Source organism: Paraphaeosphaeria sporulosa (assembly GCF_001642045.1).
Source record: "Paraphaeosphaeria sporulosa strain AP3s5-JAC2a unplaced genomic scaffold CC84scaffold_9, whole genome shotgun sequence".
Classification (NCBI taxonomy): Eukaryota; Fungi; Ascomycota; class Dothideomycetes; order Pleosporales; family Didymosphaeriaceae; genus Paraphaeosphaeria; species Paraphaeosphaeria sporulosa.
In genome coordinates, this window is record NW_017253368.1 from 1,120,696 (window position 1) to 1,133,955 (window position 13,260).

Below are 13,260 nucleotides of genomic sequence, written 5' to 3' on the forward strand. Positions count from 1 at the left end.
GTGCGAAGTCGCCGGAAGACAAGATGGTCAGTAGCTCTTCTGTCGCACCAGGCTGCAGCAATCGCAAGCTTTGCTATGTCAACTTGCTGTAGAAGCTTGCTGACCGCCATTCGCAGGCCTCTGTAGCTTCACCGGTCCCGCGGCCGATGCACAAAGACCTCGCAAATCTACCATCGCACGACGACGGCCGTGGCACGCCGCTTCCTCAATACGAGAAGACGCAACAAGTCCCATTTACACTCACACTACAAGAGGACAAGGGCAAACCAGGCCAATTCCAGCTGGTAGTCAGCGTCGATCCTCAGTCCCAGAAAGATCGTAGCGGTAATCCTCTGAAGACTTCTTCATCCAAGAAGCTCGTCGCCAACCTACAAGAAGCGCCAAGCTTAGGCTACGACGTATCGAAACTATACCAAACGCAGAAGTCGAGCCCTCCATCAACACCACAAGCAGAACACCAAGGATGGTCGGATCTCGATGCCCTACCTCCTGAATTCCTAGACAAGGTTGCACCGGATTGGAAGGTCACGTTCTCGCGGAGCGATTCTTCTGCTTCGACTCAGTCACGCAAGCTGGCCGATATCAAGGCGCGAATAAAGAAGAGTGGGAAGGGATTTGTTGTCAGGCTTTTGAAAGGTACCAGCGCAGATACAAACGAAGTCAGGGAGGTCCAACTGGGTCGCGATCCTGTCGAGCAGCTACCGACCCTTTCCGAACTTGACTCTACGGTCCCACCAGTAGAGCTCGCCACACATTCTACTGCAAGTATTGTAGCAGACGTCCCTGGTGGAGTGTTTGAGATTGGCTCGTCAGGAGAACCTGGCGTCGAGAGGGCGACCCCGCCAGTGACTGCGCGCGCGGTCTCTTCAATTCCACAATGGCTTAGCCAAACGTCCAACGAACCCGGAACAGCATTTTCAGTGCTGGAAGACAACCTTAGCGACGCCGAAACTTTGCTACCAGATGTTCGCTCCGTCATTGATCGCATGGAAGATCACACAGACGTTGAACCAGTGTCAAACTACAGCTCCGTTCTGCCTACCAGATCTAGCTCCGTGCTGAGTATAGTAAAGACTCCCACGCGAGGTCTGTCCGTTGTTGGACCTGTACGGCGCGTAGAGAAGGTAAATCGTGTGCGTGCAAAGGGCAAGGCAGCGCGAATAGATCTTAGTCGTACTGGTGCCCGCAAGTCATTCATAGGTCGGTCGCCTCAAGGGTCGATTTCTGAAGCGTTCGTGTCCGAACGTCTCCGCAACGCCGCAGCAGCTTACCCACCCGCCCAAGAACCTGGTTCAGATCCCTCTTCCTTGGATGAAGGGTCGGACGACAGCTCCAAAAAAAGGCGCAACGCATATAAGCGGCGAGCTCAGGCGGATAGGCAGGAACCGGCAAACCGAAAAGTTCGGCGTGAAAACTCTGCTCCAAATGCTACATCAGAAGCTCCGTCAAGAACGCGTCTTCGCCTTGATACTAGCCTTGCCCCTTCCAGATCCGCAGAAACGTCACCCGCCACAGTACGAAGGACTTCACCTCGTACAAAGAAGTCTCCTACCATGGCGAAGAGTCGCGATCAAGCAGTACCCAGCCATGCCCCCGAGACTGATAACGCGGAAGGCTCTCCCGAGTGGTCTGAAGTGGATCCAGCTGATGATGAGGATATTCGGGAGGCTCTCGAAATGGCGTTTGGTAAAATTGCAGACGATCTCGAATCGAGTCCAGTTCAGAGTAAACGAAGCATACCAAGCATCAACGAACCAGCGGACGACGGGGAGAGTGGAATGTACACGCTTCCGCCGAATCTCGAGATACGATCTGCGCCTGCAGCGCCAGGCAACCGGTTCTCCATGTTTCTGGGCCTTGCTATCGGCGCTGTGCTTGACAAGGTGATCGATGGTGTCCATCATCTGCGTGATTCTTATGGGAGCGAATCTGCAGTGCCAGCTGGTCATGTTCGTGTTCGTTGGACGTGTGTGAGTACCCCTTTCGCGCCTGGATGATTGCTTCTCCCTGACTGAGGTAGTCTTGCGGCGAGCCGCTCTACGACGACTTCATCGAACGCCGACCAGGCGCTGCTCGGTGGCTCGAAGGCTATCTTAACCGGCCGCGGACGCACACCCCGAGCACGCCACACAGTCGATCCAGCACCTCAACATCGATGTCGTCAATCTTCGATAATGCCAGTCGGGCATCTACATTGGCAACTCCTTCTTCAACGTACGGAGGTTCTTCGTTATGGGGCAGGAGCAACAACAACTCAAAGTATAGTCCCACACGACTCAAGAGCAATAGCCCCTTTAGCGTGTCGATAGGCCGCCCGATAGATGATTCATGGTTGTTGACATGTGCGAACGAGGGAAGGTTCACACCAAAGATCGTTCATCTCGACGTGAATACGCAGAGGATTCGCAGTGACAAAGATCTGGCGATGGTACTACGCGAACACTACGATAACATCAATCGACGATGGATGAAATGGACAAGGTTGAGAGGACTGACGACCATTGAGTTTGTCCAATTCGAAGTCCACCGTAACCGCTTCGCCGATATTCGCGCGACGCCATCGATGCCGCCGACATCATCTTCCGTCAATGAGAAGTCGCCATCGCAGCATCCGTATACGTTCGAGGCGGTCGACCTCATCCCTCCGGTTGGGTCTCATTACCTCCTCCATCTTTTCAAACATCCCGAGGATTACGACGGCGAGCTGATAACGTATCTACGCGCTCCTAAGCGCCGTGAGAGATTGGAATTTGGCATGGGTTGGGGCATAAACCTCGTGGAAGGCTTCCTGGCGCAAAAGGTGTGGGCGGTTATAATGGGCGGCTTCGGTATAGGGAGTGTGGTCTTCGCCATCCTGTGGACAATCAAGAAGGACGATGTTCAAGGAGCGTTCGGCGTGGCAGGCTGGCTCGTTACGTTGGCAGCGCTGGTGCTCGGCGCTTTGCAAGCGTGGCTGGAGTAGGACCGTGACCGCATCGCATGGAACTGAACATGCCATTCCAACATCATACTGCTGTAACACGTTTTCCTGGTCCCCACGACCGCGCGGTCATTTGGCAGCGGGAATAACAATTCCCGCAGAGATGATGGCAAGCAGGCATCGACTGCCTTCTAGACGACGCTGCTGTCCGCCAACAATCACACAAAATCCAACAATCTTCGACACACCCGGTTTGCCGTCTCAGTACCGCGGCGCCCACCCACTCCGTGCTAGCGCGCATCAGCAAGAAACGTCTCGAACAAACCAGAGTCAGATTACTTCCCCACCATCGCGCAATGGGAATATGCCGCGCCCTGAACAACAAGGCTGGCGCTATCTCATACCTTCATACTTGGCGCATTGACAAAGTGTTCACAATTCAATGTTCCCGCAGACGCCGGCGCAGCGGTGAGTTGGCGAAGCGAGCGGCTGCGGTGGGTCCGCCCAGGTGCGGGCTCGCTTCTACGGCACGGAAGTGTTTCGAGTCGCGTGGGACGAATTTCGCGCCAATGAAAACCACTAGAAGGCGCGTTTCAGGCTTGGTATTGGGGAAAACGTAACTTTCAATGACGGGCTTCGTTGTCGAAATTTCTTGGGAGCTTCAATTCAGGGGACGGGAGATGCAGTGAGCCGTTCGCGGTAATGTTGACAGACAGTGTCTACTCAGCCAACGGAGCGGGGTGCTAGAGGCCAGTCGCGATGCGCTCTTTGCGACATCACCAGGTCTTCATCCGAGGCATTGAGTTCGTTCGCATTGCGGTTCCACCTAGCACAAGGACACCCCACCCTTTTGGTAGGCGCCACTCATGTGGCTCAGGCTCGGTCCACTCTGTCAGAAACATATTGACGGCTTGGCAAACGCCATGAGCCAACGCAATTTCGATAGGGCGCGGAATCCATGTTTCATGCTCATGCTTGCGCGGTACTTGCATAATTGTGCATCCGCCACCCGGGAATCAGTTGCCCTATCATGCCCGTTCACTAACTTCGCTTGACTTCGCAAACGCGTGGACCCACGCTCACGGAACACTGTCAGACCCCGTTCATATCGGTTCGAGTGAAACTTAGCAGACATTGCAGAGTCAATGGGGCTCGTCGACTGTTTCCACCAGTCTCGCGGAAGCATCGAATTGCAAGGATTACCGTCATGGGCGCTTGATCGAGCCATGCCGCGTGGACGCAAGGCCAGATAAATAGAGCAGGCCTGCCTTCAATGGAAGAGCACCCTCATCGCAGGCTTCAGTCTTTGGTTCTACGCCAGTCCTCTCGTTCTTTCGCCACATTCATTCTTTCAGTCATCTTCACCGTGTGAAGCAGGCAAGACACTCTTTTCCACTAAACCATTCACTTCACCAACAAGCTTCTCATCCCATCTTCGACCTCACCAGACAATTCTCAAACAAACAAGATGTCTTCCACTCTCCTCAAGCTCGTTGCCCTTGCGGCGACCGCTGCCGCTCACGGCACCGTCACTGGCATTATTGCCGATGGCACCTACACCAAGGGCTTCGACCTGCAGTACTACTACATGATCCAGAACGGCCAGACCCCGCCGGCAACCCCTGGATGGTACGCCGAGAACCTGGACAACGGCTTTGTCGCTCCCGACGCCTACACCACGGCCGACATTAACTGCCACAAGAACGCCAAGGCTGCCACCTCCTCCGCCTCTGTCAAGGCTGGTGGAAAGGTCGACTTCCAGTGGTCTTCCTGGCCCCAGTCCCACGTTGGTCCCATGATCACCTACGTCGCCAAGTGCGATGCCGACTGCGCCGACGCCGACAAGACCGCCCTCAAGTGGGTTAAGATTGACGAGGCTGGCTTCACTGACGACTGGGCATCCAACAAGATGATTGCCAACAACAACACCTGGAGCGTGACCGTTCCCTCCACCCTCGCCTCCGGCAACTACGTCTTCCGCCACGAGACCATCGCGCTCCACGGTGCCGGCTCCGAGAACGGCGCCCAGAACTACCCCCAGTGCCTGAACATCGAGATCACCGGCGGAGGTTCTGACAACCCCGAGGGCACCCTTGGAACCGCTCTGTACACCCCTACCGACGCCGGTATCCTCTACAACGTCTACGGCACCTCCAACACCGGCTACAAGATCCCCGGCCCGGCTCTGTACGGCTCCGGCAGCAGCACCACCCCTGCCACCCCCGTGTCCTCTTCCCCTGCCGCTTCTGCCTCTGCGCCGGCCTCCTCCACCGTCCCCTCTGCGACTGCCACCCCTACTGCTGCTGAGGCTGCTCCCTCCGCCTCCGCCACCGCTGGTGCGGGCTCCGGCTCCGCCCTCCCCAAGACCTTCACTGTGTCTACGTTCATCCAGTGGCTCGAGGAACAGACCTCGGCCTCCGCCAAGGCCAAGGCTCGCCGCCACGCGCGCCAGTTCGCGTAAACGGTCAATTCATCAGTCGTGTACGAGTGGAATGAGATGTGTGAATGGTTTTTGTGTGGGAAATTTCGCTTCTTTGTGGATACGTAGATTTGTATATATGATACTTTCTGGAAGCTTAGCGAAGTGAGATGCTTCGCGACGCATGGTCTGATGGACTGAATACAGCCTTTTGATCGCTATGACTTGATTCCTGGGTGTGTGATGCAACGTGATGTGAGGGGGAAGTGCGAAGCGTTTGTCCACTGATCATGACCGCGGGATGTCGGCCGCACCCAGGAAAGCGCCCGTTGGAGGGCGCACGACAGCTCATCGTGTCCGTTCCGGAGCATGCCATATCAACTCGCACAGAAACGTCGACGTCGGCGCAACATCTGAGGGCGTCAGTTCGGTAGTCACTTTACGACAGGCATGCCACTCACGCCTGTCCCGCCATTGAGTGACTCGAAAGTACAACCAACGATTCGAGTGTTCTCATCGAGAGGGGAGCGGCGCAGAGTCATCGAGACGCTGTCCGTGTGCGAGCGGGAAATGCACATGGAATGACGCCGGCCGGCGCCGTGGCATGCTGTGCCTCGCTTCGTTTGTGCAGGGTCGGGAGTGGAGCGTATGGACGCGCGAGGTGTAAGGATGGTGCGGCAACCAGCTTGGAGAGGACATGACGAGCGAGAGTGCCTGGTGCGCGGTGGGAGAGTGACCGGCCCCGGTAAGTAGCATGGTCAGTTATTGTGCTTGTCATGGGAAGTGCGCCGTGGTGATGGCAAGGGCCTCGTGCGCGAGTGTTGCAACTGTCGTTGGCGACGAGTAGATGTTTGGGTCGCAACGTTGTTTGCTGTCCAAAGGCGACTGATTGCTACTCTACTTTTCTCGTGCACATCGTCGATTTCTTTCTGTGTCACATTTGCCCGGGGCCTTGACAGCTTCGTGGCGGCGGCCGAAAAGATATCCCCATAGCGCACAGGCTCAAGTCGACTTCCGCTTCCGAATGGTACTCTCTGGACATCTGACAGTATGGCTGTGGAGGCTGCTCGCCATCCCTGGCTTACCTTCCAGGCGACCAATTGTGCTGCCGATCCAACGTAGCGGAGAATCGTCTGCACTATCTCGCCGATGTTCAGAGCTTCCTAGGTAGCGGTAAGCCTTGTTACAGCTGATATGCGGCACCTTCGTCGTGAGGGGGCTGCCTTGTTGTGCATGCAAGGCAGCCACAGGTAGTGCATAACGTGTATAGTATCATACGACACGCGAAGGACGGGTGAGAAGCATCGGGTTTCGAGCAACAGTGCAGAGGTCGCAGGTCGCAGAAGCGTTGCTGGTGTATTATTGAGGAGGCGCGTAGGCGACTGGGCGCAGTGAGTTTTTCAACGTCGTGTCTGGTCACAATTCACGCAACGAACATACCCCAGACGCGCGAGGCATTGATACCAAGCGACCAACACGCTTAGAGCTTCATATAGAAGTACTCAATTTGCGATAGCTCTTGCCGGCGGGATGGAAGATGATGATGCGTCATCGTCGTTTCCGGCGTAGTGAAGTTGGCACATTAACGTTGACCACTGGCCACACTTTGAGGCGCATACAGCCACAATCACATGTTTTCACCAAATCTGATGCGGTGCGTCTGAGAAGCGTCGACCAAAATCTTGCTTTTGATGAGGCTAAAGCGAGTTACATGTTGCTCCTCAAGAATTTGTGACTCCTTGGATTAACCTACCCGCGCACTTGGGCAAAAACCGTACACAAAAAGGTCATGTGTGGCCACGAAAGCCCAACGGAGTCTAGGACGTAAGGGCGAAGATATATTCGGTATGTGGTGGCAAATCATGATTACCAGGTATTCCGGACTTTTACGTGTTGGTGATAGTGCTTTCTGCTTGCACAGCTATCTAGACGTGATCAATTAGATTCGATAGCACGATACATGGAGATTTGACACGACACAGGGGCAGAAACATAATTTATGGACTGGAAGAGGCTTAGTTGAGTCTACAAAGAATTACTCTCCTCTTTTCTTGCAATATACATATTGTGAGTGTTAGATGAGGCCATTCTTCTGCCCCTTCGTCAGAGTCCCCGGATCCGCAATATACGAGTTTTGCAATTCATACGCTTGGTGCGAGGCAGGAACTTCAGATACTTGTGCCTCAGTACCCAGTTCTCCGGCAGCCGCGTGTTTCGACCACTGCGGACTCCACGAATGTACGCCATGACTACTCGGTGCCGGGCTCTGTGTCGCATCGTGCTTGGATCGTGAGTAGCCCCCTGTACGCCAGCGGCTCATGAAGACGAACGCTAGGAAGCCAATGGCAGCGAGCAGTGGTACGCCTAGGCCGATTCCCAGTCCCAATCCCACTCTCTTCTCTTTGTCGCTCGGCTGCGTAACTGCGGGGGAACTTGTGGAAAAAGAGGAAGACGTCGATGATGTGGTCGTTTCCGATGTAGACGTGGAAGAGGTAGCGTCTGGAGTTCCACTTGCTTCTTGTCCGATGACGGTGACTGTAGTAGGAAAGCCTATAGCAGATGTTAGTGAGACTCCATGGTAGGATGTCGCCAGGTGACCGGCTTACCTGAAAACTCGAAGTAATACTGCTTATTGCTGCAAAGGTCGGTATTGCTTAATCCTGCCGTCTCACTGTTGCGGCAATAAAATCGATTCGTTTGACCCTCTCCATCGCATCGACCTATACCCATGCCGCCTATGCCCAGATTATCTCCATTCGTCGCATTCCTGCAGAACTTCGGGCAGTCTTTACTGGCCCAATTTTTGTCCGTACATCCTCCCCGGACGTAGAAAGGTGATGTTTTTACAATGTCGCTGCTGACGTGTTCGGTGAGAGCGCAGAGGGTGTTTGAGAGGCATGCGTATCCCGGCCCGCAACATGCTGAGCCTGTATCTGCACCGCCGTTGCAAGCAGCATCATTCGTCGTGTTGCCGTTGGGCATGTAACATGTCGAGGATACTACCGGGAGAAAGTGCGCTAGGTACAAGACAGCCTTAGTAGTAACTTTCATCTTGTCTGAAGATTATGTAAGTTTGGGGATTTGCTATTCACCAAGAATATGGTCTTTGAGACATGGCACTGGAATAGTGGGGCCTACCGCTACGTATTTATTGTTCTTTGCAACTCCGGTTGACCTCACTGGCCTCTCAGAGGAATGTGGTAGGGCAGGCCAAGCGAACGCCATACGAGGCCAGGTGCCGGATGGACACTTCCGGGATGGTACGTGCTGCAAGGTTTATTGACGATCGTCACATTGCATTGACGCGGGCCTCAGCCTTTGCCAACGCAAGATCCCTATTCACACGAATATGCCTCAAAGATATCCATGAACTCGCATTGAAGCAAATATACCATGGTCGAATTCATCCATAGACAGATCCAAAAGTGACAGTACTGTCCTTGGAAAAGTGTGCACAACGTGAAAACCGCCAGTTGAATATCTAGGTTATCTAGGCAGTATTCGGGTCTTTATGCAGCGATCGCGCCTCCAATCCAATGAGTACCCTGCGCATGCGAATGGGTTTTTAAGCGACCGGAGATCAAATCTGAAGATGGCGTCTGACTCAGACGGGGTCTAGACGTTAGTCTACTCACAGATGCGCCACCGACCCCACGATGAGACCCACATCGAATCACAACGGTCTACACATGGAATGGCTATTCATTTGGCCCAACCATATCGCCTAATTTATCACATTAGTCAATCCCGAAGCCCACGATCTACATTAGGTACGACTTCCCGGAGCCACATACGTCTTCCTTGTTCTTAGAATAGGATTGGGGCGAATGTTTCGCGTACTCGGGGATGATAGCTACAGCTGCACGCCTGAGCTCAACAAGCCATCGCACTGTAATGGCGATCATAGAAGGAAGAAATTCAGCCTGACCCACCTTTCATAAAGATCGGTATCATTCGCATTTCGGTCTGGGTATATTGAGCATTGTATGTGCAGAGACTTCATTCCTTATTCTGACATGTACTTCAGTATCCTTCTGGCAACTAGCCTTGCGGTTTCAGCCTTATGCAGCCCAACGCCAACCGCGCGGCAGACCCCCAGCAAACCAATGTAAGTTTCCATGTTCCTTCCGCAACATTGCCATCTGACCTTTCGAAGTTTCGCCCATTACATGATCGGATCCATCATACCGGACCATACAAACCAGGATATTGTCGATGCAAAGAACCTAGGCCTTGATGCTTTCGCTTTGAACCTTGGTAAGCCCCTTACTACACCTCACTCGTCACTGATCCTGCGCTCACTCCCTCGCAGACTCGCTAGACTCATGGGCAACCGAAACTGTCGGCCACCTCTTTGACCAGGCCGACGATTCTGGCTTTGGCCTCTTCTTCTCCTTCGACCACAACCACTTCAGCAGCCCGTCGGAGTATGCAGACTTTTTGAAGCCCTTCCTCAGCCGCCCTTCGTACTTCAAGTACGCCGGCAAGCCCCTCGTCTCCACATTCAACGGTGAGTCCGTTACAGAAGATAACTGGGCCTCTTTCAAAGCGGCCGTCGGTGACATCCTCCTCATTCCCGGCTTCTCCGCCGCAGTCCCCAGCCCAGACTTCTTCGCCGCCCGCAACTCGCTCGATGGCGTGTTCAATTGGAACTCATGGCCCGACGCTTCAGCAGGCAAAGCGGATGTGTCTGATGCAGACGACAGCACCTATCTCTCCGCGGCGCACGGCGCGGGCAAGCTGTTCATCATGGGCGTTTCGCCCCTGCAGTTCAAGCACATCGATCCCAGCGACAACAATTGGTACCGCCGAGGCGAGGGCAATCTGGAGCTCAGACTGGAGCAGGCGCTTACCCTGCAGCCGGACATGATTGAGCTGCAGACGTGGAATGATGCGGGTGAGAGCCATTATATGGGGAATTGGTGGGAGGAACCAATTGCAAACACCCCCATCCTGGACTACGTCAGGGACTACGATCACAAGGGATATTGGCAGGTCCTTGGGCCCTTCATTCAGGCATGGAAGCGCGGGGATTCTACTACTGCGGGCATAGTGCCGAGTGGCAAGGATGTGCAGGGGGCGTTTTGGCATCACACTTTGACAGTAAACGCCGACTGCGGTGCTGACGCATTTGGGAAGCCGAGAGACTTTGGTAATGCGGAGGATGTCGTCAGTGGTATTATTCTCGTGGCTGTTGGAAAGACAGGTCTTGTTGCACTTGTGAAAAATGGGGATCGAGAGCTAGGGCAAGTAGACCTGGTGGAGGGCTACAACAGGTTCAAGGTGGAGGGACTTGGTGATGGGAGTGTGAGTGTTAAGGTTGTGGATGGTAGTGGTGCCGCTGTTGCGGAAGCTACTGGCTCACTCAGTGTGTCGAGCTCGGCTGCGCTTTGCAACTACAATTTCCAGGTCGTTGGGTTTTGAGCATTCATTTTGGTCAGCATTCATTGTAGTATTATTACATGAAAATGAAGCCACTTTTCAGTTCCGACTGATGGAATCGCTTATCTTTGCCTCTGGAAACAATTTTGGTTTGGATTTGAAGTTCTTCTTTCGCCCGCACAACGTACCAACGGTAGCTTACTCAAGCAACTGCCAACACTGTCGCACCACAATCTGAATTCCGTCCAAAACGCACTCAAGTATTTCTCGAGATAGGAATCATCCAAGTGATTCCGATCCTTGATTGGTGATGTTCACACCTCTGCATGATAGGCTTCATGTTTTCCCAAGAAGACGAGACACTCCCGTTCTAAACCCTCCTCTCAGTTGCTCTCCTTCAGAAGGCCCAAAAAGAATGAGCGAGACAAGAGTCGAACTTGCGCCCTCCTAGCCACCAGCTTCGTACATCATCACCGCATCAACATCGTACAACCACCTACTGGCTGGGCGCTCTACCACTGAGCTACCCGCTCTGCCTGGTTTGATGTATGGATACCTAGCTGGACAATACATATACTGTAGGGGAGAGAAGAAGTCGTCAGAGAGGATGGATGCGCTGGGCGGGGAAGGAAGTTGCAGGCGGCGAGGTGAGTGAAGTGAGGGTGTTATTGGGGGAACAGGCCGCGTTGGGGAAATTGCGTGATGGAGGGGGTGAGGCAAACGCGATATGAGGCAGGGCGAGCATCACAAAAGCGATTGTGAAGAGTCAATCGTTGGAGTCACAATGGCAGGCGTTACTAAGCCTGGTAATACTGAAGGGACTTTGCATATGTCAAGTGCAGGCGTGGTGGGCCATCATTTTATGCTACGCATTGTGAAAAATAGCTTGCATGTTGTGTGGTGGGTGGATAGCATCCGGGCCACGGGACATGTGCTACATCATGGTAACGCGCTCGGATGGGATCAATCGTGGGGATCCACATGGAGGGAATAACTGAGCTTGAGATCACTTGAGGAATACCGAAGTGCCAATTGCAAGCCTATCAGGATGTCTCCGTATGCCATGCGTTGTCGATTTGGCTTGTGTTGCTCTATAGTGCGCTCTGATGCACGAGAAAGCTGCGTGTGGTAGCGCCGGACCGTATTCCCGAGTACTAATCTGGTCACTGAGCAAGCTTGCAATGACTTACGGGCCATAGAAGTTTCAACGAGACGTAGTGACTACGGACTCGGCTGTTGTAGAAGTGATGAAGCTGTATAGATATGACAGCCGTAGAGCCTTTAAATTCGTGGCCGTCAGTGAGCTACAATTCCCGCATTTGACGACCAGCAGCCGAATTGCAGAGATGAAGCGGCATCAGACGCACGGTCGTCGTCAGCGTGATAGTCTAGTCCAGTGAACGCAGGCAGCTCTGTTGTATTTCCCGCAGGCGCGCTAGCGACCTTACCTTCTCCACGAACAACACCTACGACGTGAGTATGCCTTGTTCCAGGACCCAGAAAACAGCACCCTTGCAGCTACCGCAACTCTTGGAGTCCACCGAGATCAGATTGTTGACCAGATGTCAGATCAACATGTCCTCCAACACCAACGGCCGCGCGCGCTCCGCCTGCACCACGACCGCTGCCCGCCACACCCTCTCCGCCGCCCAGGAGCGTCTCGTGTGGCGTCTCCGTCGCGAGGCAAGCGTACTACCCAGTTCGAACTCAGCCGAGCTAATAGATACTAGGCGTGGCACATGCGGAATCTCCGCAACTTCATCGCCCAGGGTGGCTCCCTGAACAGCCCACAGTGGACTTCGGGCGCCCTCGAGGCGAGGGAGGCCGGTGCCCTCAGGAGGGCTAACGCCGTCCTCCGGCGTGCCACCGCCCTCCGCCGCGTAAGCTACGTCTATACCATGATGTATACCTGGCTGATCACTACATAGATCGCCCGCGAGATCGAGATCCGCCGGGGCACCCGCTGGGGCCCCTAGGCCGTAAGTACAGTACATCGAAGAAGTAGCAGATCATAGGTTAACAAAGATCCAGTCCTGAACCCGACTCTTTCGATGTCTTGCGTTTACCAGACCTCCGTGTCTGGCGACTCTGATCCGTGTTTTCGGTTTGTCCCACGGTAGTTTTTTTTTTTGTTCAAATACAAAACTTTGATCCAATTGGCCTTGCTCTTCCACGTAATGCTGAATTAGAGACTGTGAAGCAATGCAGTAAGCGTGAACCTCATGTTCGCAAAGAAGCTATCATCTGGGGCCGTCAGCGAGCTGCTATTCCAATACTTCCGAAAAATGCCAGTAGAATACTGTGGAAGTGAACAGCCACGAGACGCAGGGTCGTGGCCGCGTAGCCGTGGAGTGAATGCAAGCAGCCTTGTTGTTGGATGTCCCGCGAGCGCGCTAGCGACCTTTCCCTCTCCATAGACACCACCTGACGGCATGAGTATGGCCCTTTTCAGGCATAACAACAGCTCCTTTGTAGTTGCTACAGTTCGCAGAGCGTTCTGAGAGATTCGATGTGCTAACCAGATTTAACAGACATCAAC

At 53.9% G+C, this 13,260-nt stretch overlaps 4 protein-coding genes and 1 non-coding gene across 5 annotated transcripts; 3 read left to right on the top strand and 2 right to left on the bottom strand.

Annotated features, from left to right (window-relative positions):
* Positions 1-146: 146 nt before the first annotated feature.
* CC84DRAFT_1189559 (uncharacterized protein) lies at positions 147-2,962 on the top strand (the record flags this gene model as incomplete). The annotated part of the gene is made up of 2 exons (XM_018181065.1): positions 147-1,970; positions 2,021-2,962. The coding sequence occupies 2 exons, from the start codon at positions 147-149 to the stop codon at positions 2,960-2,962; spliced, it is 2,766 nt and encodes a 921-aa protein (XP_018032657.1).
* Positions 2,963-4,415: 1,453 nt separating this feature from the next.
* CC84DRAFT_1076373 (glycoside hydrolase) lies at positions 4,416-5,111 on the top strand (the record flags this gene model as incomplete). The annotated part of the gene is made up of 1 exon (XM_018173722.1): positions 4,416-5,111. A coding segment is annotated over one exon (696 nt), but the record flags the coding sequence as incomplete, so codon positions are not given.
* A 2,295-nt stretch (positions 5,112-7,406) lies between these two features.
* Positions 7,407-8,390, bottom strand: CC84DRAFT_1208348 (uncharacterized protein; the record flags this gene model as incomplete). Its single annotated transcript, XM_018182157.1, has 2 exons — positions 7,407-7,889; positions 7,946-8,390. 2 exons carry the CDS (start codon positions 8,388-8,390, stop codon positions 7,414-7,416), a joined length of 921 nt encoding a protein of 306 aa, XP_018032659.1. The 3' UTR covers positions 7,407-7,413.
* A 902-nt stretch (positions 8,391-9,292) lies between these two features.
* On the top strand, positions 9,293-10,763 carry CC84DRAFT_1252983 (uncharacterized protein; the record flags this gene model as incomplete). Its single annotated transcript, XM_018184378.1, has 2 exons — positions 9,293-9,596; positions 9,652-10,763. The coding sequence occupies exons 1-2, from the start codon at positions 9,458-9,460 to the stop codon at positions 10,761-10,763; spliced, it is 1,251 nt and encodes a 416-aa protein (XP_018032660.1). The 5' UTR covers positions 9,293-9,457.
* A 374-nt stretch (positions 10,764-11,137) lies between these two features.
* Positions 11,138-11,254, bottom strand: CC84DRAFT_t84. Its single transcript has one exon. It is a non-coding gene; the product is annotated as a tRNA-Tyr (tRNA).
* Positions 11,255-13,260: the final 2,006 nt, after the last annotated feature.